Source organism: Urtica dioica, chromosome 3 (assembly GCF_054948205.1).
Source record: "Urtica dioica subsp. dioica isolate 48M chromosome 3, U.dioica_male_clone48M_v1_H2, whole genome shotgun sequence".
Classification (NCBI taxonomy): Eukaryota; Viridiplantae; Streptophyta; class Magnoliopsida; order Rosales; family Urticaceae; genus Urtica; species Urtica dioica.
The window spans coordinates 47,625,503-47,650,240 of NC_142758.1; the positions used below are offsets into that span (position 1 = coordinate 47,625,503).

General features: G+C 38.8%; 2 protein-coding genes and 1 long non-coding RNA gene across 5 annotated transcripts; all 3 read right to left on the bottom strand.

Moving 5' to 3' along the window:
- Positions 1-1,648: 1,648 nt before the first annotated feature.
- LOC149403274 (uncharacterized) lies at positions 1,649-19,881 on the bottom strand. Of its 3 annotated transcripts, none has more exons than XM_089610119.1 (6): positions 19,775-19,881; positions 19,634-19,696; positions 19,498-19,545; positions 19,349-19,402; positions 2,095-2,382; positions 1,649-2,025 (listed from the first exon to the last, which is right to left on the bottom strand). In XM_089610119.1, the coding sequence occupies exons 1-6, from the start codon at positions 19,793-19,795 to the stop codon at positions 1,816-1,818; spliced, it is 684 nt and encodes a 227-aa protein (XP_089466245.1). In that variant the 5' UTR covers positions 19,796-19,881; the 3' UTR covers positions 1,649-1,815. The 3 variants fall into 3 exon arrangements, with proteins under 3 accessions (XP_089466245.1, XP_089466244.1, XP_089466246.1); XM_089610118.1 differs by lacking the exons at positions 19,349-19,402; positions 19,498-19,545; positions 19,634-19,696; positions 19,775-19,881 and adding exons at positions 2,477-2,530; positions 2,626-2,673; positions 2,762-2,824; positions 2,911-3,062; XM_089610120.1 differs by lacking the exons at positions 19,349-19,402; positions 19,498-19,545; positions 19,634-19,696; positions 19,775-19,881 and adding exons at positions 2,626-2,673; positions 2,762-2,824; positions 2,911-3,062.
- On the bottom strand, positions 11,799-12,686 carry LOC149403275 (L10-interacting MYB domain-containing protein-like). Its single transcript, XM_089609297.1, has 2 exons — positions 12,498-12,686; positions 11,799-12,425 (listed from the first exon to the last, which is right to left on the bottom strand). The coding sequence occupies exons 1-2, from the start codon at positions 12,684-12,686 to the stop codon at positions 11,799-11,801; spliced, it is 816 nt and encodes a 271-aa protein (XP_089465423.1).
- LOC149403276 (uncharacterized) lies at positions 12,728-13,396 on the bottom strand. The gene is made up of 3 exons (XR_016296222.1): positions 13,379-13,396; positions 13,100-13,297; positions 12,728-12,755 (listed from the first exon to the last, which is right to left on the bottom strand). It is a non-coding gene; the product is annotated as an uncharacterized LOC149403276 (long non-coding RNA).
- Positions 19,882-24,738: the final 4,857 nt, after the last annotated feature.

The following is a 24,738-nucleotide window of genomic DNA, read 5'->3' on the forward strand; positions in this document are numbered from 1 at the left end:
CAAAAATTTTGTGATATCTATGCCCCTTGTTATCTTTTACAATAATATTAAGTAAATTAAAATAAAGAAAATCATTAAGTTGTGCAAAATCAACCCCTTGCTATCTTTTACAATAATATTACGTAAATTAAATAAAGAAAATCATTAAGTTGTGCAAAATCAACTTGAGTTAAAGAATAACCAAATTTACTTAAAGTATCCACAGCCATATTTCTCTCTCGATAAACATGAATGATTTCAACATTTTTCATCGTCTCCATGATGAAATTCCATCGCAACACCAATCTAGAACCAAAAAGTGTATCGACAAGATATTTGCAGTCACTTTCAATAATGACAATATCATTCCAAATAAGTTGAAATTTTTGAATGCTCCATATAAGGCTTTCGGTTTCAGCCTCAAAACCTATATGAACATCAATAAGACCGGTAAAGCAGGAAACACACTTACCCGAGTTGTTTCTTATCAACCCTCCGATAGACCCTTTCCCCAAGACAAAAGACCCATCAATGTTGAGCTTTAAACCCTTGTCTAAAGGCTTTCAGCAAAGCCACCTAGAAAGCTTAGGATTTTGATCATTAAGAGTTATATCAAAATTTATTAGAATGTCCCAGATCTATTAGGTACTTGAGCAATGTGCTCATTATAAGTGTTTGACATTCCTCTACTATTAAGCTAGCTTTTGAGTGTGAGTTAGACCCACACTTCTAACCAAATTGAGGAAGATATCCTTTTGGCCAAAATTCCATTGCACCACGCCTTGACGAGAACACTGGAGCAAATCTAGGAGAGATATGGCATTTTGATATCTTCATGATAAGTTTTGCACCTCTTTTTCAATATGTCCCAAAAAACCATAACAGCAAACATGTATTTTAATATGAATAAATTGATTTTTAACATTACCTCTCAACCAACTGGAGAAGATGTGAAGTTTCGTGATTTCTTTACTCCAATAATGGAGGGAAGCCCGAAAAAAAATTCCACAAAGTATCAGCAATTTCGGTAGAGAATAAAAGATGATCAATGGTCTCTTGACTCGCATAAGTGCAACATTGACGTTTAGAAGCTAAGGAGATGCCAAACTTATTGATTCTTTCTTCCGCATGGATGATCTTTGAAAAAACATATCTTTGAAGGATTTCTAGCTTTCCATAAGATCGTGTTCCAAGTGAATGAATGATCGGGGACGTAATTCGAAGTATTTCCAATGGTAGAATTGAGAGGTTAAGAAAGTCCCAGAGGGCTAGGAGTCCATAGTAAGGTATTTTTTTTCCTGCGAAAGTCTAGTGCAACACATCAGCCGCCAATTCACTTGAGGAATCAGATTGTGCAAATAGCCCACAGAATCAAGATTTTGGAGGCCTTGAACAATAATCAATTGAGAATCAAATTGAGCCTGAGAAAAGGGCCTTGAAATAATGCCACACCAATTGTCATGTCAGAAAAGAAAACATTCTATTTACTAATTTTATGTTCGTTTGAAGAAAGATAACCGCACGATGACTGATCAAGTTAAGAGTCGAAAAGATACGGAAAAAGTTGGGAGTTGAGAGGGTGAAAAAGGATCACTTGAGAGGGTGAATTTCAGATTATGTAAAAAGACATATCGATTTTTTTGTAAATCATTCATTAGTGTAAAAAAGCTTGGTAAAACGTGGGAGTCACCAAATCCCACCAAAAGCTTTGATAATGTGCAATGGATTCCACCAAAAATCCCAAGTCAAAAAACGTATTGTTAAAAGGACCACGAAGTAGTTATCAACATGATACCGATGACACCCTAAGAGATTAGAAACAAGTCAAAAGGCAATCTAAACGTAATAATTCGCGCCAAGCGTCTCGTCGATAGAGCAGGGTCGAAAGCAAACGAGGTAGTCGTCTTTGTCACCGGGAACGTTGATCACGACCTCGGCCCTGTAAAAGCATCCGTTTGTCGCTTCCAACACAAGTCGCACATACAGCCCCATCACATCGGTCGCGTCCGCATCCACGACCCTCTTCAGCTCCAAATTATCCGCACCCTAATCCATTCATTCATTCAATCAAGATCATTAATACCAATCAATCAATCAATCAATCTTGAGTCTAACCTCGGTGATGTTCTTGTTGTTGTGTAATCTCAGTGCGACTCTGGCCGCGTCGATGGTCTCCTGAGCCGTTGGGTCGGCGGGCCAAGTCACAGGAGCGAAAATACAGTCTTCCGGTTCGAGCCGGATCAGTGGCATCGTCTCGTCTTTCTTCTCCTCCGTTTTCTTCTCCTCCTTCTCATTTGATTCATCGCCGTAAAAAGGACGGACCTTTTTGCCCTTCACACGGAAGTCCTTATCGAAATCTTCTCCATCATACAAATTTATCTCTTCTACAGACATTTGTGATGCCTGCAAAATCAAAACCCACCACTTAATACTACAATTAAATTGCGATTCACAGCATACATACATTGAAATTGAAAATTTGAATTTCAGGGACAACGTTTGAATCGTCTTCATAATCCATGTCCCCATTCTCCTCCTCCGAATCACTTGCCTGACACGCCAACAGTTTCAGATTATAAAATTATTCCCCACAAAATTCTTAATCAAATTGGAGGAAGAATAATCGCGCTATAAAAAAAGACGCACCGTTTTGATCTTCAAATTGCTTATCTCATCTTGCAACACTTGATCGGCCTGTACGATCGAAACCCAGCAATTACTGGGGTTAAATTGCGATTTTAACAGCGTATATCGAAATATAAATTTCAGGGACAACACGTACATCGCTCTTTGTTGCATCGTCTTCTAAACCCATGTCCCGATTCTTCGCCTCCAAATCCGTTACCTGAGATTTCAAGATTATACAAATATTCTTAATCAAAATAAACATTCAAAGATTGCTACCGAATTAGACGCAACAATAGAACATACCAGAGACTCGTCGTCGAGCATCTTGAAGCAGAGAGAGGGTAATGAGAGAGACGAGTAAAATTTATCGTTGCGTGATATATTGTTATGATTTTATAGTTGTGTACAGAGCCAGCCCAAAAGACATAACGAGGGCCTGAAGCGAAAATTAATTATTAAGCATTAATTTTATTTTTTTCAATGCAAATACTACCGGCAATACTGCCTATTCTTTTGTTATTGTGGCATTTTGGTCACTATTTTTGGATCATTTTAGTCTATAAATTATTAATTTTATAAAATTTTCTTTAAAAAAAAAAATTAACTCCTAAACAGAGAAAACATATTTTCAAACTAAATAAATATTCGAGAAAATATATTTTAAATAAAGAAGCTAAGGGCCTGTTTGGTAACATTTTTGTTTTTTGTTTTTTTGTTTTTAAAAATAAAAAATTGACTGTTAGGCAAAAAAACGTGTTTGGTAAAATTGTTTTTGTTTTTTGTTTTTTAAAATAGGGGAGAGAATAAAACAAAAACTGGATAATAGAAAAAAATTGTTTTCAAAATTTTTAAAAATAAAAACTCTCGATCGTCTCTTCATTTGTGATTAGTATGGAAATTATGGAAAGTTTATTGATTTTTTTTTTTGTGTGACAAACAATTTTCTTGAAATCTATGTTAGTTTTCTTAGAAAGATGGTTTGTTATGATAAGTGTTGATGCGGTGTTTTTTAAATAGTGTGATTTCTTTGCATGTTTATGTCGGTCATCATGGTACTCGTGCTTGAGAGCTGCTCACTATATCATGTTTATGGCGGTCAATGATGTCATCGTTTAATGAGTGATATAGTGGTGGGATTCAAGGTGTAGATTTGTAAGATTTTTTTGAAGCTCAATTTTGTTCAGGCTGACACGAGCTCTAGATTTGTAACCTCAACTGGTTGATTGGATCTTTGCCTCACGTGTTGACTTGTGCAATTTCAAATGTAAATGTTAAAAACATATAATAATCATGGAATCATAATTTACAACCATTCAGTGGAGGATCCATAACTTGGAAGGAGGGGGGGCTAAAATTCAGTTTAGGCTGAAAAAAAAAAAAAAAAAAAAAAAAAATTTAACCCCGAAAATTTTTGGTTGGGGGGGGGGGGGGGGGGGGGGGGGGGGGGAGGCAGGCCACTTGAGCCTCCCACCTGGGTCCGCCACTGCAACCATTGTTATTTCGCTATTACGAGCGCCCAAAAGAAATTGTCCTTATATTTTTCTTAGCTAAACAATAAATACTTTATTCTTGATTCCATGAAATTCTCTAGCCAAAAACACAAATGCTTGCACTGAATGCAGGGACTAATCTTAAACTCACCACTTTTTGTGGAGACATGGTTATGTTCGTCATCGAATGAGGAGACTCTCCTATACAGCATTGACGATTATCATTAAGGAGTTCGCGTGAGCTAGTCAAATTCATAATTAATTTGAGTCAGAGTGATGCTCCGTTTCACCGAGGTTTGTTGCGCTTTTGAGATTCTCTTGTTATTAATGGGTTGGGAATATGCATGGAACTTTGGAGAGTTTTTGACCAAGTAATTGTTTGTGTCTGATACCACCTCTGTTTCTCCAACAGTATTAATTATTTATTGTTTGACCAAGTAAATAATTAATCAATTATTTATTTGTTTATTGTTGGACCAAGTAAAGAAATGATCAATTGGGTTTTAAACAATTGGGCCTTGCACAAAATGAAGAAGTCGAATTTTTGGTATTTAGGTACAAGGATTTGCATCAAATCCCCTTGGCCATGTGGTCAAAAATTCGTTTCTTCATATATTGGTACTTACCAATATTTTCTCTTTAGTTGTTTAAATTGAGGAGAGAAAATAATATTTAAAAGGAAATAAGATATTGTCATTTATTCTCTCTCATGAATATTTAAAGAGAATATGTTTGAATAGGAAATAATATATTACATTTATTCTCTCATAATTAAATATTATCTATTTAAACAGAAAATAAAATCTCATAGATATTGATCTGATGGATGAGAGAGAAAATATGATTTATAGAATGACATCTAAGAGCTGAGTTTTGATTCACTAGTGTGAACATAATAAAAAGAAATAAAATATTTCTGGAAACTTCCATGAATATATCATTTCGAGTACTATAAATAAGGGTTCATGAGAAGGCAAAAGAGAGAAATAGAGAATTCAATTGAATTAGAAATTTCGACCGAGAGACTCTATCCCCCTCTCTCTTGGCCGACCCTCTCTCATCTATCCCCTCTTGGAACTCCGTGATTCCAATCTCATAAACATGGTGTGATCTAAACACCTCGTTCTAGATCGTAGTGAGATAAAGATTGTGCCCACTCATCTTTCTTGTTTGCCTCGGAGATTACGTCTCGGAAGACTACGTGTCATCATTCTTGAGTTCCTATCATTGAAGAGCTAAAAGCTAGAAGATAGTCTTTATAAGACTGAAGACGGAGGAGTGAAAACTTGAAGATTCTGTAGCGTCTCTCTGAATCTTTAAACTATGCTTGTTTGTTGCTTGATATTGCTTTCATGAATAATTAATAAGTAAATCTAGAACCATAATATTATTTAGCTCTTGTTAGTGTAGTTAATTAATTCCGCAACTAATATGGTTATTAAGGTGCTATAATCACCAACAATAGATACGACTTGTCGCATCCGAAGGTAATGAAAAAAATTGGGAAAAAAATGACACGTCATTAATTGAACGAAAATAAAAGGGTGAATTATATCATGCTTTAATATTGAGTATTGGATGCGACTCTATCGCATCCAATACTCAAGGTTATTTCATGGATGCGACTAGTCGCATCCAATGCTAAAAAAACCAAGTTCAATGACCGAAGTTTTTATGATTCCTGGTAACACCTTTAGATGTGATTAATCGCATCCAATACTCGTCCGAAGCCAAAAGTCCTATTCGTAGTAGTTATTCAAAAAATTAAATCATGCTTTCTAAAATACTTGCTAGATTTTCATCAAAAAAAAAAAAAAAAAATTACTTGCTGGATTTTTAAAGATGATATAATGGCACCGTTTGACACAGCTTTGTTTTTTAAAAAAGTGCTTTTCGTTTCTGTTTTAAAAAAAAAACTGTTTTTTTTAAAAACTGACAGGTGTTTGGTAAACTGTTTATAAAACAGTTGTTGCTGGTAACAAAAGCTGATTTAGCGTTTGGTAAAATAAATATATTATGGGCAAAAGACTAAAATAGACATGGTCTTATAAATTAAATAATAATTATTTATATACTTATTTATATGCATATATATGAATTATAATTACAAACTAGAAAAATATGGACGAAACAAATTTATTTTATTTTTAATATAAAGTTTTTTAATTATTGACAAAAATGTAAACTACAAATTTATCGTTTCTACTAAACTTGCAGCAATCTCATCTCTTAACTTGTCCATACTACTCGAAGAAGTCTGACAATCTTCATCTTGATCTTCAGTTGTGTCGTTTTCATCCCCCTCGCCATCGCCCTCTGTCTCGTCGAATATTTCAAAATCCATCTCTTGTCTTGCATGCATTCGAATATAGTTATGCAGTGCCATAGTTGCGATTACTATTTTTACTTGATTTTTGAATGGATAACTCGGCATGACATTCAGGGTTCTCCATCTTTTTTTCCACACTCCAAAGCTCCGCTCGATGACGCTTCTCAGAGAAGAATGTGCACGATTGAAGATTTCTTTGCTTGTAGTAGGTTGAGTTCTTCTTGCACGAAAATGCTCCAGATGGTATGTTTGACCTTTATACGGACCAAGATATCCAGGCAAATTAGGATAACCAGCGTCAACCAGATAATACTTTCCTGTGACATATCAAGTTGAATATAATGATTTAGTTTAAACTATATACAAGACAAAGCTATAAAAAATAAAAAAAAATAAAAAAAATAAAAAAAAGTCATACCTTCTGAAGGTTTTCGAAAGTTAATCTCAGTATCACGAAGAGCGGCAGAGAATACCCTTGAATCATGAGCGCTACCTTCCCAACCAGCATACACAAAAGTGAATTTCATATTGAAATCACATACAGCCATAACATTTTGAGTAGGAATCTTCTTTCTACCGATAAACGGTATTTGATCTGCTTGAGGTAAAGAAGCTGGAACATGAACACCATCTATAGCACCAATGCAATCCTAAAAAAAAAACAAATATCTCAATTAATTTATACAGAGTATCGATGAAAATAAATAACAAAAATATGAGTATAATACCTTAAAATGTGACATATATCTTGGATCGTTTGCTATTTCTTTGGGAGTACTCTTAAATTCTGGATCAGCAGGTTTTATGACATTGGCTCCCATGAGACATAATATATCCAATGTCTCCGAAAAATATCGACTTATCGTCTCACCAGAATGTTGAAACATCTCTTGCACTAACCGGTTTCCTAGACCATGTCCTAGAATCATTAGAGTCATTCCTAAAATCTCCAATGCAGTCATATGTCTTGAACCTTTGAAACCGTAACTTGTTTCCAAGTTATTGCACAAACTTGTGAAAACCTCTTTTTCCATTCTGAACAGTCGTTGGCACCGAATTCTGTTTCCCCTCAATATCTCTTGAAGAAAAATATGCCCCGTTTTTTTTTAATCCATACAAGGAACTTTATGTATGTATGTATCATAATAAATTTGCATCAGATGAGTAATTTTCCGTATAAGAACACTGTGTTCGTTATGTTCCTTTTTGGCAACAATGTCGAACTCATCATCTGATGTGGTATCCATTTGTTCCTGAAAACGAATATGTGATATCATAAGATTAAATAACATTCAATGTAAACATTATTTATGCTAAAAAAAATAAGTAACCAAGGAATATTGTGAAACCCCAAAATTTTTTAGCTTGTTATTAGTTTATAAAATTTTATGATTTATTTAAGTTTTTATTCTACTTTCAGATTCAAGAAATATCTTTTGTGTGTGTGTATATATATGATTTATTTATGATTCAAGAAATTTTATGATTTATTTAAGTTTTTATTCTACTTTCAGAGTTAGAAGGATGATGGGAATGTTCCGACCAGAATTGGCTCTAGCTATTGATAGTGGAAGTCACCCACCATCCACTGTTGCAGACTGTCTAAAACGTGCAATGCGTGCTGAATACCATTTGATTCAAGTGAAGGAGGAGCGAGACCAGTACATCAAGGCAAGGAAGGAAGAGATAACTCAAAATAGAGGACTAGATAAGAATAAGAAGGCCGGTCAGTTTCTCCTCAACGACCAAGTTGGCAAAGCGCAATACCTCGAGAATGAAAACGGGAGGAAGCGGAGCTATCCTGAAAATGGTAATAATGCAAATTACAAAGTCAAGACGGAGAACGTATCATTTCCAAAGTGCAACACATGTGGGAGGATGCACCCAGGAGAATGTAAGATGGGCAATATGTCGTGTTTTAAGTGTGGTCAGCTAGGACACTTCCTCAAAGATTGTCCTAAGCAAAACATTGTCCAAAACAAGCAAAATGATCGTGATGGGCGACTCAACTTCATGCAAGCTACAATCGAAGGGCCACCGATTTTCCAAGGTCGACTAGAAGCACCACCAAACACTCAGACACCACCACCACCTCAAGATCGTATTTATGCCTACACCAATGCTGATGCCCTTGCCAACACCTCTAATGTAGTAGCAGGTCAGCTTCTCTCAGTCCGTTATGACGTCTTTGTTTTGTTTGACTCCGATGCTACACACTCCTTTATTTTCTTAGAGTTAGCTAGGAAATCATGTGATAGAATAGAGAAAACTATAAAGTTTTCAAGACGGTCTTCCCGTCTGGTAATATTTTATTTATTATCTTTGTACTATTTAAAATAGTACCTATAATAATTAGTGATAAAGAGTTAAAGATTGATTTCATCGTCTTAGACATGTAATTTTTCGATGTTATCTTGAAAATGATTAGTAGACTTTGAAACTCGATATCTCGAGTTTTTCTTAGAAGGACTTAGTATGTTCAAGTAAGAGTTTTAATGGTCTACCCGACTTCTAGTAATTTTCGGGACGAAAATTCTAATAAGTAGGGGAGATTGTGAAACCCCAAAATTTTTTAGCTTGTTATTAGTTTATAAAATTTTATGATTTATTTAAGTTTTTATTCTACTTTCAGATTCAAGAAATATCTTTTGTGTGTGTATATATATATGAATATCTTGTTTATATATAAAGAATTTTAACGTAAAACACATATATTAATATTATGATATATGTATTTTTTTTTTATACGCATGAAACCAAAGAGAGAATGCATTGTAGTCAGTGGGTTTTTAAATTTTTTTGTATATGATCTTGTCTATAATAATGTAACAGATAAGTATATATATACATATACGATATTTATATATATTATAGTTAATTATAAAGTAGAGTTTGAGGAATCACTTTTTTATTGGAAACAATAATAACAAACGTGATATTTTCTTTTTGTGCAACTAAGTGCGAGATTTTTTTGGCAAAATATGTACACGTTAGAAACATCCTTCGCACTTAACTTTTTATCTTGGTTTTTATTTTATCTTTTCATGCGGTTAAAAAGAATGAAAAAAAAATAGACGGTCTCATTATAAGCCTCCTTATAAATAGCTCTATCCTAGGGTTTGAAATTTTTGTTTGATGGTCCTCTCTCAGCCTCCCTCACGATCTCTCTCTCTCTCTCTCTCTCTCTCTCTCCCTATATACACTTCTCTTCTCTCACAAATATAAACCCTAGCCACCAAATACTCTTAGATCTATCTTTATTTTACAGTCTAAAGCTTTTAATAAGCGTTTCTCTTCATCATAATCAAGGTAATATCGTGTACTTTCTTTAGATTGTATAGATAGTTATTGTTTTCTCTTTTTCTTATGAACAACAATTTTTTTTTAGTAGTTTCTGGTTCGGATTTTATCAAAACCTAATTTTCATACGCTTACTGTGGATTTAACAAATTTTGTTTTGCGTTGATTCTTTTTGGAAAAGTTAGGTTTAAATGTCTTCTATCTAAATCTTTAATCGAAAAATAATTTTATCAAATACAGAATATTTTCTGATTAAAGTCCGATCAGTGCGCGTACCAGTTTTACAGTTTTGACAAATTTTCAAAATCAATTTTTAGACGCTTACCAATTCAGTTACGTTGATTGTTTTAATGCAATTCTTCTTGTAACGTTTATTTATGTATGTCATCTATTCAAAAAAATTAATTTCATAATTTTCGGATCACTTTGATCTTTTTTACAAGCGTTACAAATTCATTGCGCAGATCAGGATGTTTCCAAAGTAAATCCTAATATTTTAGTATTTCGTTATTTTTGTCTTTTCTCAAATTTAAAAACTAATTCTGACTTTTTCGATTCAGAGTTTTATTTTTAAAATATTATTTCAGATTTTCTAGAATTTTTCCAGAATTTTCCAGAATGTTAATTTTTTTCCCGAAACCCTAATAGCCAAGGGTATTTTAGTAATTTCGCGTCTAATCTCGTTTCTGAAAATTTCCAGAACCTAAAATATGTCTTGAATACTTTTCTCAGCTGATCCCAATAGTCTTTTATTCCGATTAGGTTCCAATTCTCTTAGAGCGTACAATTCCTTCGACGATCTACGATCGTAACTCCCGATATCCAGGTGAGAATAATCTCACTACAACACAGATTAGTTCAAAATTAAATATGATATTTTGTGATTCATGTTATGGTTTGTTTAAAGCTTTATATGCTGGAGTAGGTTTTTCTTTATTTGATTGTGTGATTTATTGTAGTAGTTGGATTTATGTTTGGTCAACTATGAAGCGTTAAATTAAAGTAGATTTTTGAGAATGTACATGGTTAATATTTTTTTTAGTCATGTATTGTATGAGCATATGTTTGAAAGTTTTTATGTACATGTCATATCAGTATGTAATGTCATCTTAAAAGTGAAAAGATAGAGATAAGCAAGGGAGTCGTATCGCCTCGAGGGGTATTAAGGAGAAGTTTCCCGGGCCGAGGCTCTAATGGGGAAATTTCTCGGGCCGAGGCCCTAATAAGTTTAAAAGATAGAGCGAAGTGTGGGACTTTATAACCCCCATCACTTCGTATCTAAAGTGTGCACTGAAATTGATACGACTACCCTAGGGGCACCCCGAACTAATAGAATCAAGAAAAGAAAGATCAAGTTACCGAGTAGTTTCAAAATACTAATAAACGGTTCATGCATTGCATTACTTTATTTTGTGAGCTTTATATTATTCTCGCTGAGCGTAAGCTCATCTTTTCGAAAAAAAATTATGCGTCTGTGTTGTAGGTAAACAACTCGCAAAGAACTGAGTAGGGGTGGACTAGCCGCGTCGATAGCGAGAGGGCGGGTCATGGTTTCCATTCACGAAATAAGTCTTCCGCTATAAGTTATTAAGAAATAAATTTGATGGTTTTGTTTTCTTTATTAAGAAATATGTTTTCCGTTACAAGTTACGGTTTTCTAGTTCGTTGAAAGTTATTTTATGGATTACGTTTTACTTTGCTACTATCTTTGGTTTAAAATCGGTATCTCATATTTTATGTTTTCGTCAAGTACTTCTCAAGATATTTTGAAATGCAATCTATATGTTACTTTAATGCTTTTGTTTCTTTTTAAAATCTTTAAAATTTTGGTTCACCTTTGTATGATGTGTTTTGAAAAAAAAAATTCCTCCAATCTTTCTATAAGAAATTATTAAAGTTTAGAAAACAAGTAGAAGTAAGACGGTCCGAAAAGTCGGGTCGTCACAAATATAAACGAGACTAACATTCTCGTATTGTTTGATTATTATAGTAAAACAAAATAAACAACAAATGCAAAACAATGAATGTTGTTCTCGTATAAGAACACTTATTCAATACAATTGATTAAAAATTCAAACGCGCGAAATATTTGGAGCTGCTCCTGGATTAGAGCCATAAAGTAGACCATACTCGTAAGTGAGCCAACAACTTTGAATATGTGGATCTTTCATCGTTGCAAACATCTCTCTCTTCTCGCGACTCTGAAATAGTTTGGTCGCAAAAAGCCACGTTGGATCTCCGATTACAATACCAGGCAGTGACACAACAACTTCCATTACTTCAGCGATACTAGTACCAGGCATCTCTTTGCGTACTACATATACGGTGTCGCTACGCTCTTCTGTTGCCTTCACAAGACGCTCGATTTGAGAAGTTAATTTAGCCGCTCCACTAACTTTGCTCCGTCCACCAGCCTTTTTAAACTTTGGAAAATTATTGATGTCTAGGGAATTTTTGTTGTTATTATTCAAACTCTTTTGAGGATTCGGCTGACATACAGGATCCTCCGATTCATCACTTCTTTCTTCTAAGTTGTCAGCACTAGGAAATGCCTCACTACCACCGTAATGACGAGGGTTAGTTGTAGAAGAAAATGCATACGCTCCAGTTGCAACTATATCTTTGAACATCGTATCCAGTTTATCTTCGAAATCGGGAGAAATGCCTTCTTTGCGAAATTTTCCGAATCTTTTATTCTCCTACAAAAAAGTGGTATCTTAGTTATAATATAAATTTTAAGTTTGTAAGTTGATTTGATTTTCGATACAAACCTTTATTTTACTACGCCACCACTCTTCGCTTGCGTCAACAGTATTATTGTTATCATTCCATCCAAGGCCAGTTTCTTTTCCGATCAATTGCTTCCAGAGCTTCCATTCACCTTTCAGTAACTCCAGCTTATTTTTCAATTGAGCTTTATCGTATCCCCTCTGTGTTTTCTCGGAAATATTTTTCACCATATTCTCCCATCCAACTTTGGTGAAGCTTGTTCCCGGTCGATTCTCTCCAAGAATCTTTAGTAAATCTTCCTGTATGTATAGAAGCGTCCATAAAAGGTGAGATTACTAATCTGTTAAAGACGACCAACATGTGAAAGCTAAATATGTGAGAATATAACTGGAGCTTGACATCCGAACTCCACTTTGAATTTGAAAAATGTTCAGCTCGAGTTTAAATTCAAAGTATAAATCAGATTTCTGAACATAGCAAATAAATAAATAAAATTCACTAAACTAGTGGTAGTAATTTCCGAGCTCAATGATTTAGTTTAGATTGTAAACAGAACTTAGCATCCTACAATTCTGGAAATACTGTTAATATGGTATAAGATACATTTTGACAGCTTATAACGCTAGTAAAAGATTAGTCTTACCCTGAAAGTACAAGCTTGATGAAAACTAGTATTCGGATCAACTAGACTCGTAAGAATCTTCCAGACATTAACATCCTTCAATTGATCAAGAAACTGAAAGTTTTCTTCAGCCTTTGCTGGGTCTGCATATGAGCGTGACATAAGACGGAAGCAGAAGAGAACTTTCTTTTGGACCTCAGGGGCATCTCCATCCTGCAACTGATCAAGAACGGAACCTTTCACTTCTCATATTATTTCAACGATCTCAACTTTTTTGTTCTTATTCAAGATTCCGCAAACCTGATATGTCTGCCTGAGTTACTACCAAATGAATTATATTATTGTTTTGACTAATATATAATAAATTAATAATACAATAATTTGGGATATAACATATAAGTATACGGATGAGTTAATTTGGGATATACAAACGGTGCACTTACTTAACCAGGGTTAAAGTTTTTCCCAATTTCTTTTCGTTCAGTCGGTGAGGTTCACAACTTTTCTCTTTCTCGACACCTACTAGTTGCGACATTTTTAGAGAGAGAGAGAGAGAGAGAGAGAGAGAGAGCGAGCGAGCGACTTCTGGGTTCTCTGGTTCGATTCCGTCGAGCGAGAGATTCTTTGATTTTTTTTTTCTTCGTTTCGGTTTAGCTCTAGGTTTTTCATCATCTACGTTCATCTGATTTTTTTGTTTAGGGGTTTCGATTTCTAGGTTATATTGTTCGAGCGAGCGAGCGATTATTTGATTCCGTTCTTTGATTTTTTTCTTCATTTCGGTTGAGCTCTAGGTTTTTCATCATCTACGTTGATCTGATTTTTTTGTTAGGTGGTTTTGATTTTTAGATTTTTCAGCTGGGGGGTTTAGGGGTTTCTGAGCAGAGCTCGGCGGCGGAGCAGGAGACACCGAGTGGGCGAAGAAACGCCTCGAGCTCGCCGCGCACGACTGGCCGGGCTGACAGACTTATATTCATAACGAATAACAACTAGGTTTGTTTTATTTCTTCGTTTTTTACACTTTAATGTCTACTACTAAGATTATTTAGAAACACAAACAAAAAAGACTAACCTTGAATCTTCTTTTCAGTTTCTTCCCCAAACGTTGTGTAGAGCGTTATTGAGAGATCTGCTTCAAACTCGTCCCTGGTTAGAGCGTTGTGTACATCGTTTTTTTAATATGAAACTCTGTATTTTCTGAATGATTTTGATAAAATTTGTTGATTTATTTATACACTTACGCTATATAGGAGAAATTTTTTATAATCTGTTTAGAAATTTTAGGAGATATTTGTTTACTTTTTCTTTTTTGCATACTTGGTTTGTACGTGAGCCTTAAGAACAAGTCTATTTGTTAGAGTGTTTTTAGGATATAATTTTCCGGATTTAAAAAAAAAACGAGGATATAACAGTAATTGTGTTGAGGAACTAAAATCGCTTTTCCAGAAAGCTGAGTTTCCTAGCTTTGCGAATATTAGTACAATTTGCAAAATCGTTTTTCAAGTTTTTACCAACAACTGTTTTACCAAACAGCAATCTTGCGGTTTGGTTTTTACTAAAAACAAAAACCGGTCAAAAAAAGCGTTGCCAAACACTACCGTTGTTATTTTTTGTGTTTTGAACAGAGATTATTTTTTTTAAAGCATAATAAGGAATATTGGAATATTGACATTTTTGTTGGAAATTAAGTAAATAAATAGTATTTATTTACATGTGTATGACTGATTTGTGGCAACAATTTAAGTGGGGTCCGCTCATCGGATTTGAATAATTCCAAGTGATACGGATTCCTCGTAACGAGGGGTATAAAATTGAATATTTGTTTGCCAAAATCGGACCTAGGATGAATGGGAAATTGATGCTCAAAGTAGACTAAAGAAACACATTTATGTTGGATTATGGAAGTGGAATACCAAGAGTCTCACATTAGTTGAGGATGTGTGTTGTGGTAGTGTTTAAATACTATCATCTTTAACTAGTGGATATCCAAGTGCAAGAGAGGAGAGTGTGTGTGGGTTAACCCTTAACCCCTCACGCGCGCGCGCGTACACACACACGCGCCGCCGCCGCCGAGCCGAGCCGGGCCGGGCCGGGCTCGGGTTTCGGGTTTCGGGCTCAGGTTTCGGGTTTCGGGAATTGTCTCTGTCTCGGGCTTTCTTTTGTTACATTGGGAATTAAACCTTGGGTTAATGCCACCTTTACTCGTGAACGTTGAACGGTTGAGCAGTACGTTAATGGCCGATGGTAACAGCCTCATCATGAGCGTTAAATGCCTTTAAGGCTGGACGGTTTGTTTCAAAACCGGACCCTTTGCTGAGCCTTGGCCTATATAAGGAGGCTTCAGCTCTCATTCAGAACACACAGAAGAAATCCATCTCTCCTACTGTTCCGAACTCTCCCCTCTCCAGAAAAAAATTTCTTCTCTTTTGTCGTGGTGATAGTTTCGCACAGGTCCTAGTTCGCTGAGAGTCAAGCCTATTGGTGCTAAGCTTGCCTCTGTAGTCGTTGTATCCTGGGAGGCTTTCACTCACGTATTCCAGAATCCGTGGGAGGGCGATAAAAAGCTTCAAAGAAACCGTCCAACGGGCCTCGACTGTTTCTTTCCATCTTCTCCGATTTGTTTTTTCCGGTTCTATGGTTTAGCCGGTTTTTATTTGTAATTTGTTTTTTTCGTTTAATTTTCTTCCATGCAAATTGTCTTGTATTTCTGTCAATATTAATATAATATTGCTAACAATTTTGTAGCTTCGTTTGGACGAACGTTTTGGAAAATGATCTATTCGCTATTGTTTGTATGTTTTGAATAGTAGATTAATAATTCTGAAAGATACATTAATAATATTTTCACTAAGTTAATTACCCTGTAAAGTGTGTCTTGATAATAATTTTGGAGTTTTCAGGCAGTATGATAACACTCGGTAGAAAGAACAATCGGATGAATATTTTTGGCAGCGTAAAATATCTTTGAATAATTATATTTTGTGCAGGAACATGAAAAAGGGACAATACCTATGGAACCAAATCAGCCGGTTCGACGATCACCAATAAAAAAAGAGAGGTGTCACCGAGGGTTTGATGGCACATCCAGGAAAAAAAAATGCACCCAGTGATTTTTAGCGAGATTTTTTTTTTTTAATTTTAGATGGAAAAGAAATATTTGAAACATAACTTATGTACTTGGTTGAAGAATAATAAAAGATGTCAGCTCTAAAGTGCGCAATAAAAGATTTTCCAGCCAGTTTTTGCTTTCTCGTCATAAAAAAGGGAAAGTGCACTTTTAGCTAGAGAGAAAAAAAAAAAACAGTTTCCTCTTCTATTTCTGGACGTTTTTTATCCGAAAATGTTTCTCAACCCTCTATAAATCAAGTATAAATTAGGGTAATCACACAGTCAAAAATAAATCTAAAAGCCTATTTAAATTTGTTCTAATTTTTCGTTTGAGTTTTGAAGATCAAAGGTGAAGAAAAAGAGGAAAATTGACAACTCTCCTCCAATCTCAAACTTTGCTCAAAACTTTTTCTTCTTCTACTTCTTTTAATATTGCCTCCATTGAATTAAGCTAGTAGTATTCGTTGTTTTTCCGACCAAGACAACCCCCAGTTTTACGATCCCAGCATTCCATCATTTTCCCTTGTTGTAATTGTTTTATGAAGGATAAAATCCAGATAGATTTTTACAAACAAAAATATTATAAAAAAATATCTAAGGAAAAATACAAGATTTCGAGTACAAAAATATAAAATTTGATTAATATCGTAAATGAAATTTTCTGTAGTTACAGACAAATCTACCAAAACGAGAGAAGTATGTGAATGCTTGAGCATATTATGAGATAGGAAAGAATAGCGTCCGCTTTTTTTATCTTCTACTTTGCATTTTTTTAGTGATGAGTTTCCATGATTTGTGTACTGGCAATACCTAAGATCCTTTGATTATTTAGTAACTACTGTTGTGCAAAAGACTTTGAGCGGTTCCTTGATTAATGTATGATTAATCTTTTTGAAAGATGCATTAAAGTGACACTTTCTTCATGATTTGAAGATTTAAGCAAAATGGCTCTTTATGTGTGTTTCATTTATGCTTTTTGTGATTATCCTACTTTCAAAAATATTAATCTTTGTTCAAAAAGCTAAACCATGCTTTCTAAAATACTTGCTGGATTTTTAAGATGATATTTTGTTATTTTTTGTGTTTTGAACAGACATTAATTTTTTTTAAAAGCATGATAAGGAATATTGGAATATTGACACTTTGTTGCTTCGTTTGGACGAACGTTTTGGAAAATGATCTATTCGCTATTGTTTGTGTGTTTTGGATAGTAGATTAATAATTCTGAAAGATACATTAATAATATTTTCACTAAGTTAATTACCTTGTAAAGTGTGTCTTGATAATAATTTTGAAGTTTTCAGGCAGTATAATAACACTAGGTAGAAAAACTAATTTGAGAGTAAGGTAAATTTGTTATTGTCTATATATGAGAAGTTGAATCTATATTAATATTTTTGAAGCCCGGATGAATGTTTTTGGTAGCATAAAATATCTTTGAACAATTATATTTTGTGCAGGAACATGAAAAAGGGACAATACCTATGGAACAAAATCAGCCAGTTCGACGGTCACCAAGAAAAAAAAAGAGGTGTCATCAAAGGTTTGATGGCGCGCCTACGAAAAAAATGCACCAAGTGATTTTTAGCGAGAATTTTTTTTTAATTTTAGATGGAAACAGAATTATTTGAAACATAACTTATGTACTTGGTAATAATAAAATATGTCAACTCCAAAGTGCGTGATAAAGGATTTTCAACTAGTTTTTGCTTTCTCGTCTAAAGAGGGAAAAAAAAATAGTTTTCCCTTCTATACCTGGACATTTTGTGACTCCAAAAATGTTTCTCAACGCTCTATAAAGCAAGTAAAAATTAGGGTAATCACACGAGTAAAAATAAATCTAAAAGTCTATTTAAATTTTGTTCTAGTTTTTCGTTTGAGTTTTGAAGATTAACGTGAAGAAAAAGAGGAAAATTGACAACTCTCCTCCAATCTTCTATCATTGCTCAAGAGTTTTTCTTTTACTACTTTTAGTATTGCCTCCATTGAATTAAGCTACTAGTATCCGTTGTTTTTCCGACCAAGACATTTTACGATTCCATCATTTTCCTTTTTTCTTGATTTTATTACATAATCCTCTTGAGTTCTACGTTTTTATTTATTCCACTATATTACTTTAGCGGAACGTGAACATATAATCAATATTTATTGCTTAATCATACACTTAGTTGATTGACAATATATTGTTATTTTATGTCGTTTGAAGAAAGATAACCACACGATGACTGATCAAGAGTTGAAAAGATTTGGAAAAAAAAAGCTGGAGTTGAGAGGGTGAAGAAGGATCACTTGAGAGGATGAATTTCAGATTATGTAACAAGACACATCGTTTTTTTTTTTTTTTTTTTTTTTTAGAAGAAACAAATCATTCATTAGTAATGGATTCTAACAAATCCCAAGTCAAAAAACGTATTGTTAAAGGACCAAGTAGTTATCAACATGATACCGATGACACCGTAAGAGATTAGAAACAAGTCAAAAGGCAATCTAAATGTAATAATTTGCGCCAAGCGTCTCGTCGATAGAGCAGGGTCGAAAGCAAACGAGGAAGTCGTCTTCGTCATCGGGATTGTTGATATCGAGCTCGGCCCTGTAAAAGCTTCCGTTCGTCGCTTCCAACACAAGTCGCACATTCAGCCCCACCACATCGGTCGCGTCCGCATCCACGACCCTCTTCAGCTCCAAATTATCCGCACCCTAGTCCATTCATTCATTCAATCAAGATCATTAATACCAATCAATCAATCAATCAATCAATCAATCTCGAGTCTAACCTCAGTGACGTTCTTGTTGTTGTGTAATCTCAGTGCGACTCTGGCCGCTTCGATGGCCTCCTTAGCCGTTGGGTCGGCGGGCCAAGTCACAGGAGCGAAAATACAGTCTTCCGGTTCGAGCCGGATCAGTGGCATCGTCTCCTCTTTTTTCTCCTCCGTTTTCTTCTTCTCCTTCTCATTTGATTCATCGCTGTAAAAAGGACGGACCTTTTTGCCCTTCACACGGAAGTTGTTATCATCGAAATCTTCTCCATCATACAAATTTATCTCTTCTACAGACATTTGTGATGCCTGCAAAATCAAAACCCACCACTTAATACTACAATTAAATTGCGATTCACAGCATACATACATTGAAATTGAAAATTTGAATTGGAATTTCAGGGACAACATTTGAATCGTCTTCATAATCCATGTCCCCATTCTCCTCCTCCGAATCACTTGCCTGACACGCCAACAGTTTCAGATTATAAAATTATTCCCCACAAAATTCTTAATCAAATTGGAGGAAGAATAATCGCGCTATAAAAAAAGACGCACCGTTTTGATCTTCAATTTGCTTATCTCATCTTGCAACACTTGATCGGCCTGTACGATCGAAACCCAGCAATTACTGGGGTTAAATTGCGATTTTAACAGCGTATATTGAAATATAAATTTCAGGGACAACACGTACATCGGTCTTTGTTGCATCGTCTTCTAAACCCATGTCCCGATTCTTCGCCTCCAAATCCGTTACCTGAGATTTCAAGATTATACAAATATTCTTAATCAAAATAAACATTCAAAGATTGCTACCGAATTAGACGAAACATACCAGAGACTCGTCGTCGAGCATCTTGAAGCAGAGAGAGGGTAACGAGAGAGACGAGTAAAATTTATCGTTGTGTGATATATTGTTATGATTTTATTGTTGTGTACAGAGCCAGCCCAAAAGACATTACTTAACGAGGGCCTGAAGCGAAAATTAATTATTAAGCGTTAATTTTTTTTTTTTTTCAATGCAAATACTACCGGCAATACTGCCTATTCTTTTGTTATTGTGACATTTTGGTCACTATTTTTGGATCATATTAGTCTACAAATTATTAATTTTATAAAATTTTCTTTAAAAAAAAAAATTAACTCCTAAACAGAGAAAACATATATTCAAACTAAATAAATATTCGAGAAAATATATTTTAAATAAAGAAGCTAAATAAATTATAGATAGAGCTATAAAACACTGAATAAAGATTAAAAAAATAATTTTTTTAGTGCTTTGTTCTATTTTAATGATAGATAGTTTTAAGAATTAAAAACAAACTAAAATAAATATGTTTTACGTTGATTAGATATTAAATTTCATTAAAAAAAAAACGATCACAATGTTATAAAGTGTTACCGGTCCGTCTCGGTCCGGTAGATCGACGACAGCCACGCTGGCGGCCGTCCTGAGCCCGGGGCTCGTCCGGGGCCGGCGCTCGCCAAGGCCGGCTCTCCATGGCCGGCTCTCCAAGGCCGGCTCTCCAAGGCCGGCGCTCCAAGGCCGGCGCTCCAAGGCCGGCTCTCCAAGGCCGGCTCTCCAAGGCCGGCGCTCGCCATGGCCGGCGCTCCAAGGCCGGCTCTCCAAGACCGGCGCTCGGCCAAGGGGTTCCCCAAACACCCCTTGGCCGCCTATAAATATGAGGGTCTCTCCCTTGACCCAGGTAATCCGAATTTGAGTACTGAAAAGCTGCCGAACTCGTACCTCGCTCGTTTCTCTCAAGTCTCGACCTCTAAACACTAAACCCTCTACAAACCACCTCAATCCTACTAATGTTGAGTGTCGGAGAGGTAAACAGAGGCAACCCCTCTGTTTCCCCTTTGTAGTTCACACCTTTTTTGCTTGCTTTTCAGGTGCCTGGACGAGACAGATACCACAGACAGCTAAGGGACGACTTGGGATACCAAGTCCGACACACTCGAGTCGAGACGAGACCACTTGGTCCGGCCTTGGGTCTGACCGTCTGCGACTCCTAAATCGTTGTCCGAAAAACTGCGACAACATTTTGGCGCTAGAAGCAGGGGATCTCTCGACCTTGACGACGCATTCCCTCTACCAGTTTTCTCCCTTTGTTCTCACGACTCTCGAGAGATGAGTCACATTCCCACCACCTCCGCAGGTACCCGAGCGACGAGCTCGAGGTACGGCCTTCGACGCCTCGCACATCGTCTTGAAGGGCAACCTCGCGATAGCGAGAGCCAGCCCCAAGACCCGATGAACGACCCCGAGGCCGAGCTCCGAGAGGACACGGCCCGGCGGCTTGCGGAGCTCCTTGACCGCCCCGACGTCGACGGTACGCTCATAGCTGACCTCCTCGGCTATGACATTGAAGATAGGTCCGCCCAAGACGACTCCGACCCCAAATATGTGGGGGAGTCGAGGACCAATGAGGCAACGCCCAGCCTTGCCCCTTCACGGCCCGAGAGGTCTAACAATGCTTTGGCCGGGCCGTCGCACCTGGCACGGCAGCAGGCACGGTCACATTCCCGGGGACTCGCCCCCTCGGTTTCAAGAGGCGGCCGGACACGGCCCCTCGCCGAGGAGAGAGCGACTCTGGTAGATGATGGGGCCGATAGCCGAAGCGCCCGTCGGACGGTCCGACCAAGGGTGACCTCGCCTCGCCCCGCACCAAGCATGGACCTTAGAGAGCGCTTGACGGCGCAGAGAAACTCCCGAGGGGAGGATCTCCGCCAAAGGCTAAACTCTCGAAGGGACGCGCTCCCCGCTGCAACTCTCGGCCGGCCTCAGGCCAATGTCGTGGACCAAGCGTCCAACGAACGCCAACCGGTGACTCCCGTGGCCCCGACGGTCGGCCCCGCTAATGGGCTCGACATGGTCACGATGATTCAGAGCCTCCAAAATCAAATCATCGAGATGAGGGAGTCAGGGAGGCAAAGGCCGTACGGAGGGATCGAGGAATCATACTCTCCCTTCGCCGCACAAGTCCTCGCGCAACCATGCGTGGGAAACTTCAAGTTACCGTCCATTCCCCCCTACGATGGACGTACGGACCCCCACTTCCACGTCCAACACTACGAGACGTGGATGACGATGCAAGGGCAGACAGACGCTACCCTCTGCCAAGCCTTCAGCCTGACCCTCACAGGGTCGGGGTTTGAGTGGTTCCGAAGTTTGAGGCCGGGAAGCATCCCGTCTTTCCGGGCCTTGCGAGAGGCGTTTCTTGCCCGGTTCGCCACCCTCGTGGCGCAAAAGAAACCAAAGACCCACCTCCTCTCTATCCGACAAGGAAGAGACGAGACGTTGAGACAATACCTCGCTCGCTTCACCGAGGAGTCTCACAAGGTCGAAGGGTTCGACGACAGGGACGCCATCACGGCGATCACCGAGGGAGTCCGCACGAGCGACTTCCTCAAGTCTATTGTTGGCCAAGTCCCACGAGACATGGCGGAGCTAATGGCGAGAACCCGCACGTATATGGGAGTCGAGGACTATCTCGATGGCCGAGATGGCCGAAAGTCAGGAGGACAAGGGAGTCGCCGCCGCGACGATCGAGATGAAGATCGTCCCGACCCTCGGAAGAGGAGGAATAAGGGAAGCCAGGCCCCTAACGGTCGCTCCCTCCCCGGGCCGAGGCCGCCACATGTCGATAGCTTCCGAAAGTTCTCGACATTCACTCCTCTGAACACTTCGCCGGAGCGAATCCTAGCTCTGCACCGTGACAAGCTGGGGAGTCCGACCCCCCTCACGAAGGATCCCGCCAAGAGGGATCAAAGCAAGTACTGTGACTACCATCAGGATCACGGGCACCTGACATCCGAATGCTATCAACTCAAGCGTCAGATTGAAGCCCTGATTCAAGATGGGAAACTAAAAGAGTACGTCCTTAGAACTATCGGGACGGCCGCGGCGCACGGAGGCCGCCCGCGGCAAGGAAAGAAAGGTCCGGCGACGGTGACTGTCACGGACCGCGCGGCAAACGAAGAACTAGAGAGCTCGCAACTTCACGTCGTGGGCGCGATCTTGGGCGGCCCGGAGTTCGGAGACTCGGCTACGCAAAGGAAGAAGTACGTGCGCGAAGTTTCCCAAGGAAAAATAGCGCACTACATCAACCATATATACGAGGCCCCTCCTCCGGCCCCCTTCGAATCCATGTTCTTCACCGGACAAGAAGCGGCGCGAGTACTCCATCCACACAACGACGCGATAGTCGTCTCTGCCTCGGTTGCCAACAACCTCGTCCGGAGAATCCTGATCGACAATGGGAGCTCCGCCGACATAATCTTCAAGTCGGCGTTGGACAGGATGAAGCTATCCGGGATGAGACCGACCCCAATCTCAACCCCGCTCTTCGGCTTCTCCGGGGAGAGGGTCATGACGGAGGGAACTATCGACCTCCCGGTTACCTTCGGTACGCCGGGGGGGCTCGAGGTTATCCACATCGTGTCGTTCCTAGTAGTGGATCAGCCCTCGGCTTACAACATCATCGTCGGCCGCCCGACTCTCAATCGGTTGAGAGCCATAACGTCCACGTACCACCTGATGATGAAGTTCCCGACTGAGAAAGGAATCGCCGTGATGTTGGGAGACCAATCCATGGCGAGGATGTGCTACATCCAGGGCGTGGACGGAAAAGGGAAAGGAAAGATGGTGAGCACCGTCTTCCAACTCGGGGACAAATTCCCGTGCAAGTTAGAGGAGGGAGGCACCTTCGGAGAGCTAGACCAAAGGGACGATGTCGAGCGTCGAAAGGTGGAGACGTCGGACGACCTCGTTCCCGTCGTGTTGGACGACGCCAAGCCTGACCAAGTAGTCAAGGTAGGCGCCCAACTCCCATATGAGGTCCGAACCGAGCTCGCCGCTTTCCTCCGAGAGCACAAAGATGTCTTCGCGTGGACACACGCCGACATGCCGGGGATCGACCCCGAAATAATGGTTCATCGTCTCAACGACGACAAGAGAGTGGCCGAGCGCGTCCAACCGCGGCGGACGTTCAGTGGGGAGAGGTACCAAGCCATTGGTAAAGAAGTTGACAAACTTCTCGCCGCCGACTTCATCAGGGAGGCGGAGCACCCCAAGTGGGTGTCCAATGTGGTGATGGTCAAGAAGCCAAACGGGAAGTGGCGGATCTGTATCGATTACAAAGATCTCAACAAAGCCTGCCCGAAAGACAGCTTCCTTCTCCCGAGGATCGAGCAGCTCGTGGACGCCACGGCGGGCCACGAGTTGCTGAGCTTCATGGACGCCTATTCAGGCTACAACCAGATCCGCATGCACGAGCCGGATCAGATCAAAACCACCTTTGTTACGAACCGCGGACTTTACTGTTACAAGGTCATGCCCTTTGGCCTCAAAAGCGCGGGAGCGACGTATCAAAGGTTGGTGAACCGCATGTTCGCCAATCAAATTGGCAAAACTATGGAGGTCTACGTGGACGACATGCTTGTCAAAAGCCTCAAAACCCACGACCACGTTCGAGACCTTAAGGAAATGTTCACGATCCTGCGACGCTACAAAATGAAGCTCAACCCCAACAAGTGCGCTTTCGGGGTCGAGTCTGGAAAGTTTCTGGGCTACATGGTGAGCCGCCGCGGGATCGAAGCCAATCCTGAGAAGATTAAGGCGATCTTAGAGATGAGGTCGCCACAAAAAGTCAAAGAAGTTCAAAGCTTGACGGGAAGGATCGCCGCCCTGACGCGATTCGTTTCCAAAGCCACTGATAGGTGCCAACCGTTCTTCAAGGCACTGAAGAAGACCAACGGGTTCGTATGGACGGAGGAGTGCGAGGAAGCATTCCG

Coding starts and splice junctions, on each gene's coding strand:
- LOC149403275 (XM_089609297.1), bottom strand. CDS start 12,686: ATGGTGAAAAATATTTCCGAGAAAACACAGAGGGGATACGATAAAGCT. Junction 12,426..12,497: donor GGTGGCGTAGTAAAATAAAG/GTTTGTATCGAA, acceptor ACTTTTTTGTAG/GAGAATAAAAGATTCGGAAA.
- LOC149403274 (XM_089610119.1), bottom strand. CDS start 19,795: ATGCTCGACGACGAGTCTCTG. Junction 19,697..19,774: donor TGCTCGACGACGAGTCTCTG/GTATGTTTCGTC, acceptor TTGAAATCTCAG/GTAACGGATTTGGAGGCGAA. Junction 19,546..19,633: donor ACGATGCAACAAAGACCGAT/GTACGTGTTGTC, acceptor TCGATCGTACAG/GCCGATCAAGTGTTGCAAGA.